This window comes from Stegodyphus dumicola, chromosome 10 (assembly GCF_044657685.1).
Source record: "Stegodyphus dumicola isolate Sdum_Otavi_A_Nest chromosome 10, ASM4465768v1".
Taxonomy (NCBI): domain Eukaryota; kingdom Metazoa; phylum Arthropoda; class Arachnida; order Araneae; family Eresidae; genus Stegodyphus; species Stegodyphus dumicola.
In genome coordinates this window covers 133,357,387-133,382,423 of record NC_140777.1, presented here as the reverse complement: position 1 = coordinate 133,382,423, position 25,037 = coordinate 133,357,387, and the positions used below count along the sequence as shown (strand labels likewise).

Here is a 25,037-nt window from a genome sequence, read left to right as displayed (position 1 = left end):
TTTATTTAACTTTATGAAACATCAGAATAATTTAAAATTCTTACCAGCATTTTCTAAAGATACCAGAGTAGAAGTTTCAATTAAATCTTTTTCTAAGAATTCTCTAAAATCACTTGGATAAATTGATAAATCTGGCAATGAGAATGTATACACAGGTGTTTCTAATCCTGTGACTATTTGGCTTTTATCACATCCAGATGATACAAATTCTTTGGCAAATTTACTGCGTGCTCGAGAAACAAGATTGACATTATCTGTTGCTCTAGATATTCCTCGAGACAAACGTTTGCCTAAAAGAATGACAGACATATATTAATTGGAGGATGATTGTACAATGAAATCTCAGTATGAGTCAATATTACTGCCCATTTTAACATTTTAATTAATAATTTAAAAATCAGAGTTTTCATCTGCACATGTAAAAACAAAACTTGTTATATTTTCTTTCCATACTATAAAACATTAATACTGAATGCCTAAACCATTTCTTTCATTTTGAGAATAATAAATTTAGATTTACATTGTTATACATTTAGGTTGCACTGAAAAACAAATTTAATATATTTTTAGTTTACTACCATTTAACTTATTGAATGAGAAGCACATTTTCTGAACTTTACGTTATTTACAACTCAGTGTTAAATAAATTATCATTGTTATGCTTTCCTTTCATTATCAAATGGAGAAAGTTTTTATCTCAATGAAATGAATTAATACAATACAATTTCAAACTAACACATGAAATTCCTCAAGTTTCTAGTAAGGGTGAATATTCAAACTGATTATAACTAGCAATGCTTGAGAAAATGTTACAGATGTTTTCTTATTTCACTGTAATCAGCACAAATAGCATTTAAAATTACTATTAATTTTAGAATTTATTTATTTATTTATTTTTGGAAAAAATTAACTCGTACAACATATATAGTTTTTTCAGGTATCATAAATTGTAATCAAACTTTAGATAGACTGACAACAAATTATTGCTAGCCTAAAATAAGAATTGAGATTTGAAAAGTGTGTAAAATGCCCTTTTATTAAAACTAAAGAGCAGATGGCACATCATAAGTGCTGGCTGAATGCCAGCGTTTGTTGCAAGGTAACTTAAATAACAGTACGTTAAAATTCAAAATAAGCCAGTAGAAGTTGGCTCATAACCTAACCGCCACACATATTCAAATATCAGCAATTATAATGGAAGGCCAAAGACTACAGATCTTATCAAAGTAGCTGCAATGTGGCTTCAAGAGGCAGAATACATTCAGTCTTAAAATCTAAAAACCTGAGTTTAAATATATACGAGATAATTTGCATCCTTCACACAAATGGAATGAAGAAGTTACAATAAAAGTCTAAATAACAGTAACCGGTTAATTCAAAAAATAAAAACCCTACAATACATGCTTTTTAAATAAACGAATCTGAAAATTGCATCCTTCCAATAAAATAGTGAAACACCTTTTACACATCCTCTGAAGAATTATTTAAAAAAAAAGTAACCCAAATATTTTGTTTCCTATACATACATTTTAGCTCCAAAATTAACAATTCAATGTTACTTTATTTACCTAAATTTAGTTCACTTAAAATTCTATATATACATTAAAATAATGAAAGGATTCCATTTTAAAAACTAGAATAATTAAAAATGCAAAATTAATTCAGACTGTTAATCATAAAAATAGAATAATACAGTACAAAGTCTTTAATCTGGACGTCCATAATCCGGAATGATCTATACTCTGGAACTCAAAGCTACAAACTTTCTTGCCATTTACGCATGCGCATTTAATGTATAACGAACAGTATAAGCTAGGCTAAAATTATTTAATTATCTATTTCAGTTTATTTTGCAGATTGTGTTGTTCCTTAATCTTCTAACTGGATCTGGCTCATTTTTTGCAGACCTTTAGAGCAATTTTATAAGAAGTAAGCTTGAACTTTCGATTATGTCAAAAAGAGTTTCCGATTGTGCAGCTGCCAAAGGATCTACAAAGCAAAAGCATGTTTCGATGTCCATCAAACAAAAAGTGGAATTGCTGCAAAAAATGGATAAAGGCATGAAGAAAGTGACAGGAGGTTAGTGAAAATAAAACAATTTCGATTGACAAGTTAGTTGGTATTCTCGGCACAGCAATTACAGGACTTGAACAGTGGAACAGTGGAACTGAACAAGAAATTATGTCTGTTTATAGAATTAAAAAGAAAGCATTAGCACAAAAAACGAAGCAACTTAAACAACTTACATTGAAAGAAATGTTTAATAAAGTAAACAAATAAATATTAAGCTTTTTTTTTTTTTCATAAATTTCGATACCCTTTAGATCATAATTGCTCTTTATTTCATAAATTATGGTTTCATATTTTTAATTTTATAATTTCTGCATGCCATCTTACCAGATTTAAAGTGATGACCTATAATCCAGAAAAACCCCTAATCGGGAATCGCAGAAATCCCGACAAGTCCGGTTTAAAGACTTCGTACTATATAACTTTAGTATTAGCAAATAGGAATTAATCAAGAGAGACATGAGTACAGATGTGTAAGGTATAAAAATGAGAAACATGTAAATGGTGCTTTACTGTACTAAATTTTAAATTTTGAGTGACAATACGATATATATATATTATTTAAAAGGTATGCATAAATAAACTATAAAATCCTACTTCCAGTATCATCTGAATCAAGCACTGTATCTTTTGGATGTGGGCAGCATTTTGATGTGGAAGCATAAGTGTCAACATCTAAACGCTGTTTATGGCCCCCAGAAAGTTTTATTGGCAGTGAAGTTGCTTCCTTTAATTTTGGACTAGTTGTAATACCTTTGAGAATATAGAATGCAGAAAGTGCAGACTGTAAATCCCACTCATGACCTATATCACATAGATAAATTTAAAAAGTTAGTATCACAAAAAAGCATAACTGATTTTGATCTTTATTGGGTGGGAGAAATTTGCTCATGCAAGCAATTATCACTTATAAAATATCTGAAATTTTTAAAAATTTTACCAAGCATAGAAAGAAAAATGCAAGTTAAATATAGCAAGATAATGGTTAAAAAAAAGGACTAAATTTCTATTTAATCCTTTTTTTAATGCAATATTTCTGATGAAAAGCAATTAGTGTTTCTTTGTTTAAGAAGTTGTAGTGAAGCCAACAAAAGTTATCTGCCTTAGGATAGAATTGTTTTTACAGAAAAAGAAAACTGGCTTATATTTACATTGCATATAAGAAGCATCATGAAAACAACCATACAACCAAAGAAAATAAGGGGGAAAAAAAGAAAAGAAAAGAAGCAACAATGAAAACAAATTAAAAGAATAAATGTTAATGAAAAGTATTTAAACAAATGAAGACTGGGTGAGGTACATCCTGTAGTACTCATCACAAATCTCTAATATACAGGATGTTTCATATTGAATAGGACAAAAAGAATAGCATAGCACTAATTCTGCATCTGATTTATAAAGCTGAAACAAATTAATTTTGAAACTACAATTATACAAGTTTCATCAGGCAAGAGCAAAAAAATCTTCTTGTTATTAAGAGGCACTGTTAATCAAAATGGTGCCATCCACGCAGGAGAAAGTGTTTTGGAATATGCCAAAATATTGTTTTATTGTCGTTCAAAGACATTTTTGCACAAAATTTTGTAATGTACCACCACTTTGTCACAACATCAAATAGAAAAGAAGCAGTTTCAGAACACAGCTGCTTGGGTAAGAAAACCAGCCCAGGTTGAACAGCAACCAAAAAAGAAAAGAAAAAAAAAAAAAAAAAAAGTGGTTTAAAAATTCATAACACTTTCATGAAGTCCCACAAATCAACATATTGGACGAGTTCTGAACTCACAGTGCCTCAGCAATGTAGCATATGTTACTGAAACATCTACAATTCCAGCCAGATGGTGCAGCGCTGCATAAAGCCTTCTGTGAAAATTTGCAAGATAAGCTGCAGATGGTTTCACGATCAGACTTGTGTTTATGGATGATGCTTCTTTTCAGGTTTCTGACAAAATTAATTGCCATAATTTATGATTTTAGGGCACGAAAAATCCCCATGGTGAAAAGAACATAAGCATACTTATCCAAAGTTTTCTGCACCATTTCCAACAGTTGTGTTTTTATTTTTTCTTCACAGAAAAATTCACTGATGGGTGCATTTATCAAGATATGTTATCAGAGTGGCTATTCCCTCACTTGAAGAAAGTTCCCAGCTTCATTCTGCAACAAGGTTGTGCTCCATCACATTGACGTAAAAACACATGCTAGTACCTGAATGATAATCTACCCCACTGCTGGATTGGCCATGCTGGGTCAAACAATATGTCATTGCTTTGTTAGTCACCGAGATTGCCAGATCTCATCTCTTGTGATTTTTTCCTATAGGGTTTTGTTAAAAACAAAATGTTCGTGCTTCCATTTCCCCAGGAGTTACAGCAACTGAAGCAGCGGATAACTGAAGTGCTCCAATCATTAACAAAGGATATTCTATCACAAGTGCGGCAGGAACTGGAATATTGCATAGATGTTTGCTGTGTCATCAGAGCAGCACACATAGAATGTTTATAAAAATTTGGATAACTATAATTCTACTGTAAACTTGATTTATCAAAATAAAGTAATTACAGCTTTCTTTTCATCCCATTCATTATGAAACTTTATTACATTTTATATATATCTAGACAAAGATGGATAACAAATGTAATGTGCGAGCTCTACGAGAGACAATTTGTAAGTATCATCTCATGATAAGGGAATTGCTTAGCCTAGAGGAAGTTATTTCAATAAATTTGCGATTCTTACTAATTTTCTTCTACCAGACATGACAGTGACATTTTGTCGATATTTTTCATCGTTTTTCACTTTTTCAGCTGATCTCAAGTGCCTGAATGTGACTTTGTATATAATTTACTATAGTTTTGAAGTCTATATTTATTATATTTTATATACATCTAGCCAAAACCTAAAATTTAAAAACTAAGCAAATTAAAAAACTGTTATTCCTCGAACAATAATCAAATTTAAATGCATTGTAAAAAATATATATATAAACTATTAAAAAATAATAAATAAATACAAATCAAATAATACTCGAACAATAATCAAATTTAAATGCATTGTAAAAAATATATATATAAACTATTAAAAAATAATAAATAAATAAACTAAAAGAAGCTTTTCTACAACTTGAAAGGAATTCTTTACTATTTTTTCTGACTAAATTTCAGTATGTTTTGGCAAAATAGTTTTGCTACTGTAGAAATAAAAAGATAAAATTACGTACTGATTTTAATGTTCAATAATGATGCAAAATTTGTATTTAAATATTGTTTCTTGTTCAGTGCATCTACTACATCAACCAATGTTAAGTAGTTTTGAATTCATTCATGATTTAGTCGACTACATATTTTTTGATTAATTTAAGGGATGCCTCACCCAACTGTCAAGAATTCTTGGCATCTAAAATTAAACATCTGCAGTATGCAGAAACTGAATTAGCAAACAGATGAATATTAAACATAATATTCCATACTTTAAAATTTAACTTGCATTCTTTAAAGATTTTGAGCTAAAGCAACTGTTATTTGAAAATGCCAGGTTTTCAGAAATAATAATATTTTATTGGATCAAACTGATTATTATGCCTATGAAAATTTTGTGTTTTCATTCAAATGAGTAAAACATAATTTTATGTTTTATGCGAGATTGATAGCTGGATTTTAAGAAATAATAGTTATTCAACACTATAAATTAAAAAAAAAATCATCTCATGAATATACATTATTAAATGTAACATTACGTTACCTTCTAGAAGATCCCGTGCAAGACCAGGATCTGCAGATGTACGAGTGATAAACTCAGAAAGTATTATGTCCATTTTTACATCTATCAACTACATTTAGTCGGAATCTGCCATTCCTCAGAAATAACCACATTTCAGATCAACAGTTAGCTGCACAGATGTCCATCCATTTTGGATTCATGATTGAAAATGAATCATAGTCAACTATAAAAGTAAAATATTCAGTTATAGTGAAAGAAAAAAAATGACATTAGGTACTACCATATTTAACGGCATATAAGACACATTTTTTTTCCTAAATTTGGTCTCAAAAAAAGTTACCTGTGTCTTATACGTGAAGGAAACAGGTTAACTTTCAATACTGAACGCTATTTTTAGCCCGGATAAAGGTTTAGACACACATAACTTTTTCTACATCTACATGTGTGTGGCCTTCTAAATAAGGGTGTGTCTTATATGCCGTCAAATACGGTATTTAGCACTAAATGTAAGAATTTTTATATTTCTTAAAGAATTATACTCCTCCATAAATTTTCCATTTTAGAAATTTAAAAGAAAATATAATCTCTAAAATCAACGGGATTTTGACTATTTTATTAATCATTATTTGAAGAAGACAAAGTAATCCCAAATATTATTTCCACTGTATCAGGAAAATAACTTTTCAAAACTTCAAAAGCTCAAATATTTACTACCAAATAACTATTTGTTCACAATGAAGAATGAACTTTCTTTTAAAAAGCTGTCTGTTTTCCTCATTAGTCTATAGCAGCATTTCTCAGATTTTTTTCAAATGAGAACCACTTTTACAAATACGAATATTTTGTGGACCATCATCGTACTCTTGTCACCTTTATAAACAATGTTTTTAGCAAGTATTAGTAATAATATACTTACATTTTAAAAATACAATTCATTACAATTTTGCATTAAGTAAACGAAAGAAAACTTTTTTTAAAAAATAATTCTAAAAGAAAACTTTTTTCCCAAACCTATTAGACTTTGGATAATCTTACTAAAAATTAATCAAAGGTTGTTTCTTATATTAATAAGACAGACATACTTCTGATTAATACATAGCTGTTCTCTGTTTTGGATGCATGCTGGTAATAAACAACAGTCATAGTGGTTTAAATCCCTCTTTAGTTGCTGTGACTAGAGTGAGAAGTTCATAAGTAGCATAACCGGTAATAATTTTCATGTCAGTCTCAGGAGAAAAAATAACAGATGATCACCATGTGTAATTTCTAAACTTGCATCTATAATGTGGCCCATGCAATTAATTTGAATTTTACTTTTGTCTTTGGGGGAAATCTAAGAAAACGACAAGAACAGGCTTCAAAGGACCACTTACGGTTCATGGACCACAGACTGATAACAGGTGGTCTACAGCATTCACTTTATCATTATCTCATGCAATGCCACATGAGATATTAAATAAGCTCCCAGACCAAAAAATGCCCTGCATTACGAGCCACACACAAACTGTCACACATTACACATGCAGCATTTATCTTAGTAACATGTAAATAAAAAATAATCTTCGTATAAACAAAAACAAACAATAAAGCAGAAAAGTAAACATATTTCTTAGTATTATAATACTGCTAAAAACAGCATCCCTTCAAGATACAGTCAAAAGTCGTTACTCCGGACTCGTCGGGACTTCGGCAATTCCGGATTATCGATTTTTCCGGATTATAGATCATCAGTTTAAATCTCGTAAGATGGCATACACAAATTCTAAAATTAAAAATATGAAACCGTATTTTAGGAAATAAAGAGCAATTATGATTAAAAAGCTCCGCTGTTCAAGTCCCATAATTGCTGTGCCGAGAATACCGACTAACTTGTCAATCGAAATTTTTTCGTTTTCACTAACCTCTCTGTCACCTTCTTCATGTCTTTATCCATTTTTTGCAGCAATTCCACTTTTTGTTTGACGGACATCGAGACATACTTTTGTTTTGTAGATCCTTTGGGAGCTCCAGAATCGGAAATTGACATAATCGAAAGTTCAAGTTTACTTTTATAAAATTACTCTTACAGTCTGCAAAAAATAATAAGCTGCATCCAATTCGAAGATTAAAGAATAACGCAAGCATCAACATTAACTGAAATAGATAATTGTATAATTTTAGCTTATACCGTTCGTTATACGTTAAATGCGAAAACGTATTCTGCACTTGCGTACACGCGTGCGCATAAAGGTCTTACACACACGCGTAAATGCCTATGCGTATGTGTCAACGCGGCGCATGCGCAGAAAGTTTTTAGCTTTGAGGTCCGGATTATAGATCATTCCTGATTATGGGTGTCCGAATTAACGACTTTTGACTGTACTATTCTCTTGAGAATAGAAGGAGAAACACAAAGGCCTATTGCAATCATCAACTAAGTACATTTTGATGAAGTGGGAAAAGGTCCAGGCCATAGACAAGCAGCAGCATCCTAAGCAATTTGAACTGAACAGAACAGTTAACCTGCTTAATGATTATCCCACTACTACTTCAGGGCCAACTTGAAGGGAACTGAGAAGTAAACCACTTTAGATAATTTTACTGAAACTTGTACTCCCAAAGAAACAGAGGTATGCAAGAAAATCAATGACATTTAGGTCTTCCATCACCAGAGGAAGATTAAGAAGACTAAGAATGAATTGAAATATATAACCATAATGCTTTGTAAACACATATAAGTATTTTTCATAACTATCAAATTAGCACAGTACACAGTCTGAGATTCCAAATCATCAGGATTTCACATATTCCAGATTTAATGAATCTATTTAATTCATTAAGGATCATTAATATATGTACGCTAAATACAAGGTTGTTATTGCAATTTTGATTGTCACATTAGCGTGTTTGTCTTCTATTCTTTCTATTATGATGTTGCAAGTCTGGAATATGTTTTAGCACTAAATATCTTCAAATGCAAAATTTTTCTACTTTTATTCTAAAACTATTTTTTAAAATTATAATTACATATCTATCTAAATAATAATAAAGCAAGGGGCAGTTTATAAATATAATTTTATACACAATTACAAAAAATAAATGTATGTCAATCGAATCCTGAAAATTTTTTGTCCCATTTCTTGCTGCAACTTTTAATAAATGCTAATCTTTTTTACCATCACTTAAAATTTATTTAAGAAGACTTATCAGGGGGGGGGAAATCGCATACTGTCCGCTTTTGTTAACCAAGGTAATAATGGAGATGATATTCAAAATTAATTCAAAAGCATATTTAATCTTAATCAACTAAAAAAGTACAGAAAAAAGGCATACCTCATATCATAATTTACAAAGAGACAAACTCAGAAACATATTAACCAAAAAAAAAGGGGGGGAAGTATAGTATAAAGTCCGAGATACAGAACCATCAGGGAGCTTCAGTAGTTCTGGAAATTTCTGGAAAGTTCAGATCATTAATTAAAGATTACAAATTTAAATCTAATAAGATAATTACACAGAAATTATTAAAAATACTATTTAAGAAACATTTACTTTGCATATTGAAGGATCACTAATTTAAATCTAGCAAGATGACATGCAGATACAAATATGAAAGGGTTGTTTGTGAAATAATGCAGCCTTTTTTTTTGGGGGGGGGGGAGGATCTTTAAAAAAATTACCAAAAAAGTCAATGTTAATTTTTATTTTACTTCATTAAACATTTCTTTCAACGCAAGTTGTTAAAGTAATTTCATTTTTCACATTGATACTTCTCTTTACTTTTATAGAAAACAATTTCTTGTTCAGCTACAAAGTTTGTTTATTAAATGCTGTAAGGACCAGGTGGAAAATCTTAATAAATAATAAATTAAATTCTTTTCATTCTTAACAGCCTCTTCTTCATTCTCTTGGCTATCAAAGCCAAAACTTTCTGGATATAAAACCATACTACAGATTCTGTTGCCTATTGACTGACCAATGATCAGGGCATTTTCATTATAGTGAAGACATTATATAATCTGTGATCCTAGTGTACCATCTTTAATCATAGCTATATCGTCCTCTCAGCATTTATTTACATTTTTTACATTAATATTCTCTTAACTGAAAAATTTCACTTTACTCCCTGTTAAAGCTATACCACTAGGCCAATTTTTTGTTTTGGCATTTTTTATACAACCTTTTTGCTTTGGTTTGGCTTCTTTCCTGAAAACCAAATTTTTCATCTAATCATAGCTGCCCCCTTTCCAAAACATATTTTTCTGGTTTGGAATTTGGTAAGAGATGAACAAGTAACTAGTAATTCTTTGAATAACATCCTTATGAAATTAAAATGCAACTTGAAGCCCAAATTGTGATATTTTCTGGTTTAAAAAATAATTCATATTTCACCATTCCATTTATTGACTGATACACTATCATCACTACATATGACTTGTATTATATAATCTTCATCAAATATTACTTCACACATTTTATTAATCACAAAATTTCTCTCCCTATCTTTTTTTTTTTTTTTTTTTTGATATCTGAAACATTTTTTAATTCACAGCTATCACCATCATCATTATGAAACATAGTCAAAAAAGTGATATTTTCTGATTTTAAAATCATACCATTGATTTTCACTGTTTCATTGATTAGTTGAAGGTGGAGATATTGTCATTGAACTGCTATAACTAATATCCAACATTTTTAAAAATGCAGTACAAAGTCCTAGAACCAGAACTGTCATGACAAAAGTGATATCTTCTGATTTTAAAATCATACCATCGATTTTCACTGTTTCATTGATTAGTTGACGGTGGAGGTATTGTCATTGCAATGTATGACTTGATTTAACATTTCTTCACATTATCCATTAATTTAAAAATTTTGCCTTTTCTTGTGATACTGAAAAACCTTCAGATTCATAAACATGAAACTTGGTTGCTAACTAGAAATTACACCAAGCATTTTTAAAAATATCTGGAGACCTGTCATTTCAAGACTATTTCAAGAATTCTTGGATGGTCTTATTTCAACATTGGCTTCTAAAAAACTATTTGACATCTGCATTTCAGTGTGCACAAATTTCCGATATCCATAGGGCTGATTGAAGGATGCACAGTTTTGGGGAAAGAGTAAAACAGACACATTATGATTTACTAAAACAGTAATTTTGATAAGATTGTTAATAATAGACAGAACAACATAATAAGCCACTTTATATAAAAAAGTTGAAGGAAAAGTGCAATTTTCTGTATTAACTGAACTTAGGTAATCTAATTCACTTCTTTTCCATGTTACTATGTCAACAAAAGAAAATTAGTCTGAGTGATATTCTACTCCAAATAAATATGTTTTTGGACTTTACTTATTATTTAGGTCAGATAAAACAATATTTGGGAGTCTTAATTCTTCTCTCTCTTTTCCATGTTACTATGTAAACAAAAGAAAATCAGCCGAGTGACAGTCTACTCCAAATAAATATACTTTTGGGCTTTACTTATTGTTTAGGTCAGATAAAAAATATTGAGCCCCCAACCACTCAATGGCCAAAAGTGAGGTCAAGGTGTAACGTCAATTGATCTAATGTTATGAATTTTGTGTATATGTAGATAATTTTAGTGTAATTATATGTAAAATTGTAGTATCTCTTGGATAATGTCACATGAAATGCCTAAAAAAAGTGAATCTATGCCAAAAAAATAACAGAGGCAAGTGCATATACCATTATAGCTATTTTGCTAAATTGACGTGATATCACCAAGCTTTTGATTGTTTTGATAACTAATTTTTTGTCGCCAAATTGGCGATAAATTGCTCAAGTCACCAAACTTGGCAACATTTTGGTCTGGTCCCTAAACAACTGTGAAATACTTTATATGTTTTCCCACAGTATACTGTAATAACTCTGTGTGAATAATACTGGAATACATCATATTTACTACAGTACAAAATTTCCTAATAATGAACACTAATGCTTTATACATAGGAACACAATTTATATATAGATATATAATTTTAGAGAAATTATATAAGAAATTTTTAATTTTTCTGTATAACGTAACATGCGAAGCTAAGGGAAACAATGCTCTGGCATAAAATTAAATATACAGGGGCAAGTCTATGTAACATTGAGTAAATCGCTATCTTGCTTATTTGGCGAGATATCGAAAAGCTAGCAACAGTTTTGGCCACTAATTTTTGTTGCCAAAACTCCCCAAACTTGTGACCATTTGGGACATCTTGGTACAGGCCCTGTACATCTGTAATGGATACTGAAATTGAATAACTGTACTTGACCCTCATATGCCTTCCAGTAATTTTAAGAAGCAGAAAGTATTAGAGCTATCTGGACGCCGCGTGAAAACTATGCAAGACCAAAGACAGCATCTACTTTCAGCTGTTAGTTCAGGTTAAGTTCAGAGTACTAAGCTATCTCCGGGTCAATTTCATTCTTTAGATGTGCTTTACGCTGCATGTGTTTAACATTATTAGTACTGTAATTTCGCACGCATAGTCCGCAGACACGATTTTATATAAAAAATTTTTTTTAAATTGTCAGATAGTCCGCGGACTAAACATCCGAAATTACGTTTTTTTTAATATGGCAATATTCCCATGCTTTTTAAACACATCCTTTTGTTTGCGCCAATTTCTCACCGCTTTCTCGTCCACTTCAAAATAACGGGGTAAAATCCTAGTATAAGGTGCAGCCTTGGCGCTACTTTGAAAATTATCGCCAACACCAAAAATGATCCAAAGAACGTCTATAAATATACTATACACGCATAGTATATATACTATATACATAGTATATACTATGTTTAACTATATATTTTCTTTGAATGACCCGTTAACTACTTATCGTGTATGTCCCGTTTTCACTGCTCATCATAAAGTCGCCAAAAGTAGTCAAATCCCGTGTGCACCGGATACTAGGATTAAACCAATAATGGCCCGCTTCTCTACTTCCATCTTTTTCAGCTTTCTCAACTACCTCTCAGTAGTAAAACTCCGGCGATGTTTCATCAACGTTATCGAAGATGAAAGACAAAATACTGTGCAACGTGCTATCCTCGTGATAAGTGGTAATGAAATGTGACCTTCAACCCCACTCACTCGGTGTTGCCAAACCACGCTATAAGTAAACGAATCACGCTTTTTTTTCGTACTCCAGGTACTTGCTACTATGGCTATAAAAACTGAGCTGACGCATCAACTACTTTTCCCCTTCCCGGCAGTTGCGCTAAAGCAGTGCGAAGGATACTGGGATACAAGACTCTGGTTGCGCTAAGTGAGTGGTCATACAAGACTTTCTTTGGCTCATATCCCGGCATCGCCTGATGTGCCAGCCTGGATTTTAGGAGCTCTACTTGCTACTACTCATTCGTTCTGCACTATGGTCTATGGTTTACTATCGATACGATACATACGAATGTTTTCTTGGAATCTCGCGCTTTTTTTATATTTGATCATCGGCAGTTCACGACAGCGTGTTTTTTAAATTTCAACAATTTTAACCATGAACTACCAGCATATTATCCGCACTGGTGGATAGTCCGCAGCTTCAAAAATTCGCATTTTAAACACAGATAGTCTGTGGACCATACGTGCAAAATTACGGTAGTTTAAAATGTAACGACTAATTGTACTCTGTGATACTGTGAAGGGTTATGCAACTACTTTTGTGGAAAGTTCCAGAACTGTGAAGTGTTACTTTTGGTAAATAAATTTTATAAAGCAATCATGAATTTTGTGTGCATTCAGTCTATTACAAACCTATACGCATGAAACAATACTATATTTCCTTGCATATTTTTCTCCTTTTCCCTTTCTAATTTTATCATCGAAATATCAAGAGCAGAAAGTTGTGCGAGTAAATTCATTTCCGAAGGAAACGATTACGTAAAGAAGATAAAAAATGAAAAGCAGTCATAGCTAAACCATAGGCAACTATCACAATATTATTTCTTTAAAATAAATCTACATTGCAATAATACATAACATCATTAACATTACAATATTTAAAAAGATACCTATATTTTTACTTCCCTGCAACTTGAATCTTGCCCATTCTTATTGTTGCCTCTGCTTCTCAAGCTTCAAATCATCTGTATATAATTAAAGAAGGTGAACTGTAGCAGACTCGGCAAAATCATACATTGAATGTCAGTTCATGTTTACTTTGTTGTGATAGATCTGCTCTTGTATTAGACTCGTATAAAGTTCGGCAGTTTGGTAGGGTTTGTCATGACCTTTGCAGAGGTACAGTTAAACGACCACGATCTATTCACAAATATCCAAAGTGATGAATATGTAATTATTGTAAATAGTATGTAAATATTTCTTAATTTCTTGCATTTACCCACATTTATTCATCTTACCAAGTTTCAACTCTGTGTTGTGTTATGTGTACATATATGTATCATCTTATTTGCTTTGGCAAAGCATTGGACTATTGTGAACTAAAACACTTTTTAGCCGGTTATGGTCTTTGCATTATTGTATAAAAAAATGAGTTTTCAAATTCAGTGTATCGTTAACGAACTCTGCTTAAAAATGTCTCTGCGATTGGACCACGTGACTTCACGCCCACTTTTGATAGCTCTGAAGATTTACTAAGTTTTTAAAGTATTTATCTAATTTTACAGTGTTTAAACTCAGGAAATGCTTCCCATTTGTGACTCACTCAAGTAATTAATTGCTATCAAGGAATTATGGACTCTCTTGAATTGTTTAAAAATGATTTACTACTTTTGTATGATCGACCAATCAGATTGCGACTCTCAGTCACATGTACATTAACTACTCTCACGTATCCATGCTCCTTCTCAGTCGACGAAGTTCCTCGTTGTGATATACTGCTCTAGCACCTACGCATAATTTTTACGACCATTTAATGATGTTTTAATGTGAATTAATTTAACAATTACGAATTTCTTCTCTGTATGACTAGCCACCTCTTCGATTTCGCCTGCGGGCGTGGCGCTACGGCACCCTTAGTGAACTTAATTTTAAAATGTGAGCAGCCTCCGGCCTTACTTGAACTATAGGCTAAAACTCTTACGTAGTTGTAACTTAGACTATGAAAGGACGATTTTCATTTTCTTGACCTTTGCAGATTGTCTGCGAAGTCGGTAAGGAAAATGACCGACTCAGACTCCTGGAATTTCAATGACTCTGACTTCTTCGCATATATGTAAACATATAAAGATGGGTAAAGATGGGTACAGCTTATTTTTTTAATATAGTCAAAAGTCGTAATTTCGGACACCCATAATCCAGAATGATCTATAGTTCGGACCTCAAAGCTACAAACTTTCTGCGCATGCATCGCGTTTACGCATGCGTGTAAGACCTTTACGGCTGTGCATATGCTTGTGCGCATGCGCATAATACGTTTACGCTTGCGCATTTAATGTATAATGAACGGTATAAGCTAAAATTATCTAATTATCTATTTCAGTTAATGTTGCAGATTGCATTTTACCTTAATCTTCGAACTGGATCCGGCTTATTATTTTTTGCAGACTGTTAGAGCAATTTAATAAAAGTAAACTTGAACTTTCGATTATGTCAAATAGAATTTCCGATGCTGGAGCTCCCAAAGGATCTACAAAGTGAAAGTATGTTTCGATGTCCATCAAACAAAAAGTGGAATTGCTGCAAAAAATGGATAAAGGCATATCCTTTGTTTCTCTAACCATTCTGAAATCTGTTTATCAATTTCACGCTGCTCTGCGGTGATGGGGAGGGAAAGCCGAGGTGCGCAATGAATTGGAAGTTGATCTGTCAGCACTATCCTTACCTTCAGGGCAGACGTTTTTATTTTATTTGGCTTATAATTCCTTACTAAATGTAGTATTTCATCTCGATGTACTTCGTTTTTGATATGATTTAAATCATATTCCTCGTCATTATAATTCACTTCTGATAGTAAAGAAAGTGACACAGAGGTTATTGAAAACGAAAAAACTTTGATTGACAAATTAGTCGGTATTCTCGACATAGCAATTATAGGACTTGAACAGCAGAACTTTGTAATTGAACAAGAAATTACGTCTGTTTATAGAATTAAAGAGAAAGTACAGTCAAAAGTCATTAATTCGGACACCCATAATTCGGAATGATCTATAATCCGGACCTCAAAACTAAAAACTTTCTGCGCATGCGCCGTGTTGACACATGCGCATGGGCGTTTACGCGTGCGCGTAAGACCTTTTACGACTGCGCATATGAGTGTGCGCAAGTGCAGAATACGTTTTCGCGTGCATGTTTTATGTATAATGGACGTATAAGCTAAAATTATCTAATTATCTATTTCAGTTAATGTTGATGATTGCGTTGTTACTTAATTTTCGAATTGGATCCGGCTTATTATTTTTTGCAGACTGTAAGAGCAATTTTATAAAAGTAAGCTTAAACTTTCGATTATTTCAAATACAATTTCTGATATATATTTGTTAATATGTAAAGGATCTAAAGCGAAAGTATGTTTTGAAATCCGAAATCTGTTTATCAATTTCATGCTGCTCGGCGGGTGGAACTCCACCGTGGGCGCCTAATGAATTGGAAGTTGATTTGTCAGCACTATCCTTATCTTCAGCGCAGATGTTTTTATTTGGCTTATAATTCCTTACCAAATGTAGTATTTCATCTCGATATGCTCCATGTTTGATATGATTTAAAACAAGTTCCTCGTCATTATAATTCGCTTCCGATAGCGAAGAAAAGTGACAGAGGTTATTGAAAACAAAAAAATTTCGATTGACAAATTAGTAGGTGTTCTTGACACAGCAATTATAGGACTTGAACAGCGGAACTTTGTAACTGAACAAGAAATTATGTCTGTTTAATAAAATTAAAGAGAAAGTATTATCACATGAAACGAAGCAAAACTTAAACAACTTACATTGAAAGAAATGTTTAATAAAGTAAACAAATAAATATTAAGCTTTTTCTTTTTGCAAATTTTGATACTCTTTAGATCATAATTGTTCTTTATTTCATAAATTACGGTTTCATATTTTTAATTTTAGAATTTCTGCATGCCATCTTACGAGATTTAAACTGATGATCTATAATCCGGAATCGCCGAAGTCCCGACGAGTCCGGATTAACGACTTTTGACTGTATTATCACATAAAACAAAGCAACTTAAACAACTTACATTGAAAGAAATGTTTAATAAAGTAAACAAATAAATATTAAGCTTTTTCTTTTTGCAAATTTTGATACATCTTTGGATCATAATTGTTCTTTATTTCATAAATTATGGTTTTATATTTTTTATTTTATAATTTCTGCATGCCATCTTACCAGATTTAAACTGATGATCTATAATCCGGAAAAATCGATAATCCGGAATCGCCGAAGTCCTCACGAGTCCGGATTAACGACTTTTGACAATAAAAGAAGTAGTAGATGCTACAGATAAAAATTTATGCATAACAAATTTTTAATATTAATTAGCATTTATTATGAAATGGAAAAACTGGCATTAGTAATATCTTTTTTTCTACTTCCTTTAACTTTCAGGATAGATTTTTGTAAGTCCTAAAAGAGGTGTCTTGTCTATTTATCTATTTTTTTCAAAGGCTGTGTATAAATCTTGTTTGTATTTTTTCATTTTTATATGTAAAGGCTCTTGGTTCTTTATTTTCATTTGCTTTGCCTTAGCCTTTTCAATATTATCCAAATATTTCTCAAAGTCTAATTCATCCATGGAAGATGATACTCAGATGCAATATCTTGCAGTTTGTGGTCCTGATTTGAATACTCCAGTTGTTCTGAGAATAATTTCATTCTTAATGAAAGTTCATAGATGGCGTTTTGTATCTGCATATATTGAACCCAGCACGATCTTATTGTCTAGCAAACTAGTTTCTCTTTTCTTCATTGAAGAAATGATTCCTTCTGCATTAAACCCTCCATTTCAGTAAGAACAAATATTGCATTCTTCCAGTCTTGCCTCTTGTTAATTCTTCAGATTGTAGTGTTTTGGTGGCTATATACGGTATAGAAAGAAGATGAGTTTCCAGTTCTGCAAGCTCATTCCACAGTCTTTCTGTTAGTGAAACATTACGGTTATCTACATCTTCTAACATTCTTGTCTAAAGTTAATTCTTCAGATTGAAGCTTTTTTGTAGCTATATACTGTGTTGAAAGAAGGATTTCCAGTTCTGAGGTTATTTACATCTTCTGAAAAAGTTCTTAAGCCTAACAACTACTATATCATGAAACATTTCCATTGCATTGCTCCTTTTCCTGCTCACTTCCTAAGAATGGCATCAATTTTGGGAGTTCTTGCTGCTTGCCTCAAGTCACCAATGAGATTAGTAACTAAATGAATCAGTTTAATCAATAATGGCAAATATCACATCCATCCTGCTCCCTTATACATTTATTTACTAATATGTCAACAAAATAGAAAATAACTGTTTATTAATGTATATAGTTCATAAATAAAAATATTAACTCAGTTTGTCATTAATTATTTTTTTCAATTCACTTTAATTTCATTTCAAATTCAAACTGTTAAAAAAAAAAAAAAAAAAAAAAAAAAAAAAAAAAAAAAACGGAGTCAGAGTCGATGTCTTTTTTAGTGACTCCAACTCCTTTTACCCAAAAATTTACCCGACTCAAGACTCCACAACCCTGGTTGTTAGCAAGACAAAAATAGTAACTATTGGGGACTATTTAGGATATATTATTTAATAGTAACTATTTAGAAAAGGGAAAATTACATAAATATTGAATATTTCTTTATTTTTTAAAATCTGTCATTAAAAAGTTACAGAGGATATATACAAGGAAATAACGTATGAGTGTGTGTACATATATACAGTCAAAAGTCGTTAATCCGGACTCGTCGGGACTTCGACGATTCCGGTTTATCGATATTTCAGGATTATAGATCACCAGTTTAAATCTGGTAAGATGGCATGCAGAAATTACAAAATTAAAAATATGAAACCGTAATTTATGAAATAAAAGAACAATTATGATCTAAAGGGTATCAAAATTTACAAAAAAGAAGCTTAATATTTATTTGTTTACTTTATTAAACATTTCTTTTCAATGTAAGTTGTTTAAGTTGCTTCGTTTTTTATGTGATAATACTTTCTCTTTAATTCTATAAACAGACATAATTTCTTGTTCAGTTACAAAGTTCCGCTTTTCAAGTCCTATAATTGCTGTGTAAGAATATCGATTAATTTGTCAATCGAAATTTTTTCGTTTTCAATAACGTCTGTGTCACTTTCTTCGCTATCGGAAGCGAATTATAATGACGAGGAATTTGATTTAAATCATATCAAAAACGGAGTACATCGAGATGAAATACAGTCAAAAATCGTCAATTTGGACCTCAAAGCTACAAACTTACTGCGCTTGCGTCGTGTTGACACATGCGCGTAAGACCTTTATGGCTGCAAATATGCGTGTGCGAAAAATACGTTTACGAATGCGCGTTTAATGTATAACAGACCGTAGATGCTAAGCTAAAATTATCTAATTATCTATTTCAGTTAATGTTGCAGATTGCGTTGTTCCTTAACCTTTGAATTGGATTCGGCTTATTATTTTTTGCAGACTGTTAGAGCAATTTTATAAAAGTAAGCTTGAACTTTCGATTATGTAAAATAGAATTTCTGATATATATTTACTAATATGTAAAGGATCTACAAAGCGAAAGTATGTTTTGAAGTCCATTAAACAAAAAGTGGAATTGCTGCAAAAAATGGATAAAGGCATATCCTTTGTTTATCTAAACATTAACGTTTGTTTATCTAAACTTTGTTTATCTTTAACACCACGGCACGCAATGAATTGGAAGTTGATCTGTCAGCACTATCCTTATCTTCAGGGCAGATGTTTTTATTTTATTTGGCTTATAATTCCTTACTACATATAGTATTTCATCTCTATGTACTCCGTCTTTGATATGATTTAAATCAAATTCCTCGTCATTATAAGCTTCCGATAGTAAAGAGTTTATTGAAAACAAAAAAATTTTGATTAATTATAGGACTTGAACAGTGGAACTTTGTAACTGAAGAAGAAATTCTGTCTGCTTAAAGAATTAAAGAGAAAGTATTGTCACATAAAACGAAGGAATTGAAACAATTTACATTGAAAGAAATGTTTAACAAAGTAAACAAATAAATATTAAGCTTTTTCTTTTTGCAAATTTTGATACCCTTTAAATCATAATTGTTCTTTATTTCATAAATTATGGTTTCATATTTTTAATTTTATAATTTCTGCATGCCATCTTACCAGACTTAAACTGATGATCTATAATCCGGAATTGCCGAAGTCCCAACGAGTCCAGATTAACGACTTTTGACTGTACTACATTTAGTAAGGAATTATAAGCCAAATAAAATAAAAACATCTGCCCTGAAGATAAGGATAGTGCTGACAAATCAACTTCCAATTCATCACGCGCCAGGTTGTCCCCATTTCCGCCGCAGAGCAGCGTGAAATTGATAAACAGATTTTGGAATGGTTAAGAAACAAAGGATATGCCTTTATCCATTTTTCGCAGTAATTCCACTTTTTGTTTAATGGACTTCGAAACATACTTTCGCTTTGTAGATCCTTTACATATTAGTAAATTTATATATCAGAAATTCTATTTGGCATAATCGAAAGTTCAATCTTACTTTTATAAAATTGCTCTGACAGTCTGCAAAATGTAATAAGCCGGATCTAATTCGAAGATTAAGGAACAACACAATCTGCAACATTAACTGAATTAGATAATTCTTACCTTATACCATCCGTTATACATTAAACGCGCATTCGTAAACGTATTTTGCACTGTGCACACGCATATTCGCAGCCGTAAAGGTCTTACGTGCATGCATCAACGCGACGCATGCGCAGAAAGTTTGTAGCTTTGAGGTCCGGATTATAGATCATTCCAGATTATGGGTGTCCGAATTTACGACTTTTGACTGTACAATGTTTGAAAGGAGGCGAAAACAACTTTTCTTACCAAAACAAAAAGAATATCAGAAGAGCTCACTACCTAAATTCTATTCTTCACAAACAAAAATAAAATTTTAATTAAAAATATTCTAGAATTGTTATTGATATTAGTAGGGAGTTAATTGAATAATTTAAACCGAAATACCTTACAGTTAATGAGAATTTTATCAACTGTAAGCTATATATGTTTTATTTTATAAACTAAGCTATACTGAAATCCTTATTTTAGACTTGATATTTAAAAAAAACTGTTCAATTTTTCAACTTCAATGCTCAGGTTTTTCATACGATAAAAAAAGTTTACAACAGTTCGCTTTAAATTAAATATGAAATGAACATATCAGATGCATACTAATGAACTACTTTAAACAAAAAAAATAACAACAAATCTCGTGTAATATACTTTGTATGACATAAATATGAACTGAGAAAAAGATATTAAAAACACATGAAGAATTCTAAGACATGCTTAATAATATGCAGAAATGATTTGACAGTGAAGCTATAGATTTGGCTTAGTTTTACTCTGATATCGCCTAATTACGCAAATTTGCTGAAGTAATACAGTTTTAGCGGAAGCACTTCCGCAGAGAACCCGGTAAATGTAACCATCGCCAACTTTGGCGATAATAGCTCTAACTTGGTAACCCTTCGGATTTATCCCATTCGCTTGTTCAAAGATTGCAACCATTCCTCTTGCGTTTATTTTGTTGAATTAAGACTGTCGTTGTTCACATTTGCAGATTTATATTATTCTTCTCTTATTTATTATTATTTTTTCTGAATTTTTTAACAACGAATAGATAGAAATATTTTCGTAGATAGATGCCGGTTCTCGGTTCGGGATGAAAGGAGGGGTAAATGCTAATTTGTAACACGGCTGTTCACATTGTGTTCTTAATTATTAACAGCTCTAAGAACCATGAGGTTTTCAAAATCTAAAATAATTTGTTTTCGTAGACCGCAAAAATGTGCATGTGCATTTTAAATAATTAAGTAATGCTTTTATTTTTATTATTGGTTATTGTCATCTAAAATTATGAGAATAAAGCAATTTTTATGGCGTAAAATTTTAACAAGATAAAATACTGTTAATGCTTTTCTAACAATAACATTTCAGAGGATGGCAGGTGTGGCATAAATAGATGATTAAATTGAAATAAAAAAATATTGATTATCTAAGATGACAGAATAGTTTAATGCATCACCATGGTCATCAAAATTAGCAAACAACTGCTGGTGTAAAGAATATATTGTTTTCTGTGTTAACTGGAATTTAAGACAAATTTTTTTTTCGTATATCACGTTTAACCGGTTAATTTCTGTATATTAATACTAATTTGTATTTTTTAAATGAATTTTTATTTCCGTTATAAATGCTTATATATTGTCTTATGCTTAATAGGTTGATCTTTACATTATGGTAACTTGGCGATTTTTTCGCGAAAATTTGGCGACCAACTCTTTTACAGCAACCCTCTATTTTTTTTTTCTCGCCGCCATTTTGTCTTCACGAAGTAAACACATGTTTCTTTTCTTTTTATCTACTGAACACTTCTTCCAACAATCTACTAGCCGAATTACACTTATGCTAGAAATTTTATCTAACAAAACTGCTTAATCATGACAAATATTCACTGCAAAAGTGGGAAAAAGTGCACAATACCATACTCCTTACGCGTTTTTCAAAATAACACATACACATAAACCATGTACACGCCGACTTATTTTTGCTTAAAAAAAATCCCAGAATTACACAAAAATGGCATTGCGCACACTCTTCACTATATCCATGTACACTGCTTTTTTCTCATAAATTGCAAAAATTTCACGAAAATACATGATAATTTTCTGAATCTTTAAACCCGGTAAAAAGAACATATATGAAATTACCTGATCGCGAAAAAGTTTATACCCTTTCCAAATATCAACATTTCCACATATAAAATAAATCAAATATCCAAAAACTTTTACCTCTAAATCATCTATTATATTATACACGTCACCAACGAATTCATACCGCAAGCATTACAAATACTTAGTGTCAAATATTTAAATTATTTCCATGCAGGTTTACTTCAACTTAAACGTACACCAAATTCCTACAAACATATAATTCACAAAATAACTATCATTTAATTAAAATATTACTAAACCATGTACACGTCGACTTATTTTTACTTAAAAAAACATCCCAGAATTACACAAAAATGGCATTGCGCACACTCTTCACTATATCCATGTACACTGCTTTTTTCTCATAAATTAGAAAAATTTCACGAAAATACATGACAATTTTCACAATCTTTAAACCCAGTAAAAAGAACATATATGAAATTACCTCATCGCAAAAAAGTATTTACCCTTTCCAAATATGAACATTTCCACATATAAAATAAATAAAATATCCAAAAACTTTTACCTCTAAATCATCTATTACATTATACACGTCACCAACGAATTCATACCGCAAGCATTACAAATACTTAGTATCAAATATTTAAATTATTTCCATGCACGTTTACTTCAACTTAAACGTATACCAAATTCCTACAAACATAAAATTCACAAAATAACTATCATTTAATTAAAATATCACTAAACCATGTACACGTCGACTTATTTTTACTTAAAAAAACATCCCAGAATTGCACAAAAATGACATTGCGCACACTCTTCACCATATCCATGTACACTGCTTTTTTCTCATAAATTAGAAAAATTTCACGAAAATACATGACAATTTTCTCAATCTTTAAACCCGGTAAAAAGAACATATATGAAATTACCTCATCGCGAAAAAGTATTTACCCTTTCCAAATATGAACATTTCCACATATAAAATAAATAAAATATCCAAAAACTTTTACCTCTAAATCATCGATTATATTATAAACGTCACCAACGAATTCATCAATTTTCCCAATAATACCAAATTCCTTTACTTCCACCTTACATTTAGAACAATGCATAAAAATAATATCCTCAAATAATTAAAAATACTAACTTACCTTATCTTCTTCAGAATCTTGATTACGTGTCCGATAAACTTTTCTTTAGTTACGGCCATGGGATCCAAAAATTCACGAACACTGTTTCACACAACACAGAATAAAGCCAAATACAAAATTTCCAGATTTTTTCCCGATTTCCCCCCTTTTCCGATTAAAGAACCGTAATTGGTCCATTAATATCACATGACATATCCCATGATCTGTCCATTCCCTCACACAAAATAATGCGTAATCGGAACTGAGTACTGCTCACATTATTACCAAAGTCCCAGGTAGTAACCTTTATCGCCTCCAAAATGTCGCCAAACTACCAGTTACCATATTGTAAAGATCAACCGCTTAATAATATATTCTTTTCTGTGCTAACTTGAATTTAATACAAATTTATTTTCGTATATCACGTTTAACCCTTTTACATCTACATGCATATTATCTGTGAATTTTTACTACCATATGCTTAATATATTGTTTTATCAGCTAACTTGAATTTACATGCACTAAAAATCACGTTTACGGCTCGGCTCATCGTCGATGAACCGCGAGCTTGGCGAGTAAGAATGCAACGGCGCCAACGGGTTCTCTGCGGATGAAAACCCGTTTTAGCATTTATACGTTTTTAAATAAATCACTACATGATTTTCCCCATGTGTAACGTGTATATGAGCCAGTTTCCCTTAGAAAGTCCTCCACGAAGGCATCCCTACCCTTAGGCAGATAGCTCTAGTGTGCTTTGCCATAACTAAATAAACCAATAAATCACTGCAGAGAAAAAAAAAATGTAAACTGGTTACGTAAGACAAAATGTATTAAAGCCACAGTTTTGGTTTTAAATAAAAATAAGCATTTCAAAATGATAAATAACAGCACCGGGAAATGTTTTGATATGCAAAATGATAAATCTTTTATTTCGGTAAATAAGGAGAAAAAAAAAGTAAGGACATTACCTGAATTCTGCGATTAACATATTTAAGGCAATGAGATATGTTATGATTATAATATAATAAATAAATTTTTAACACAAAAGTCTACATTAAAGGGACATCACCGTACAATCCATCACCCTAGCATCCATTTAAATTCTAAAATAACTGTTGCCAGCTGTAAAATGCTAACAAGAAATGACCCTTAGAAAATGATTGTTTCCAAATTAAGTTTTATTAACATAATATAGAAGACTCCTTAAATACAGAATCAATCTAATAACGAATGGCACAAATTTTAATCTTTATTAAATATTTCACTGATTTGTAAATAAGAGATAAAATTTAACTC

General features: G+C 31.4%; 1 protein-coding gene across 1 annotated transcript in view; it reads right to left on the bottom strand.

The window, feature by feature from the left end:
- The window catches only part of LOC118191739 (OTU domain-containing protein 7B-like), a 70,754-nt gene extending 45,917 nt beyond the window's left edge, over positions 1 to 24,837 (bottom strand). Inside the window, exons 1-4 of the mRNA XM_035362581.2 lie at positions 24,710 to 24,837; positions 5,809 to 6,010; positions 2,668 to 2,874; positions 45 to 290 (exon numbers count right to left, since the gene is read on the bottom strand). Coding sequence (XP_035218472.1) covers positions 45 to 290; positions 2,668 to 2,874; positions 5,809 to 5,881 — 526 coding nt within the window. The 5' untranslated portion in view covers positions 5,882 to 6,010; positions 24,710 to 24,837. The remainder of the gene's footprint in view (positions 1 to 44; positions 291 to 2,667; positions 2,875 to 5,808; positions 6,011 to 24,709) is intronic.
- Positions 24,838 to 25,037: the final 200 nt, after the last annotated feature.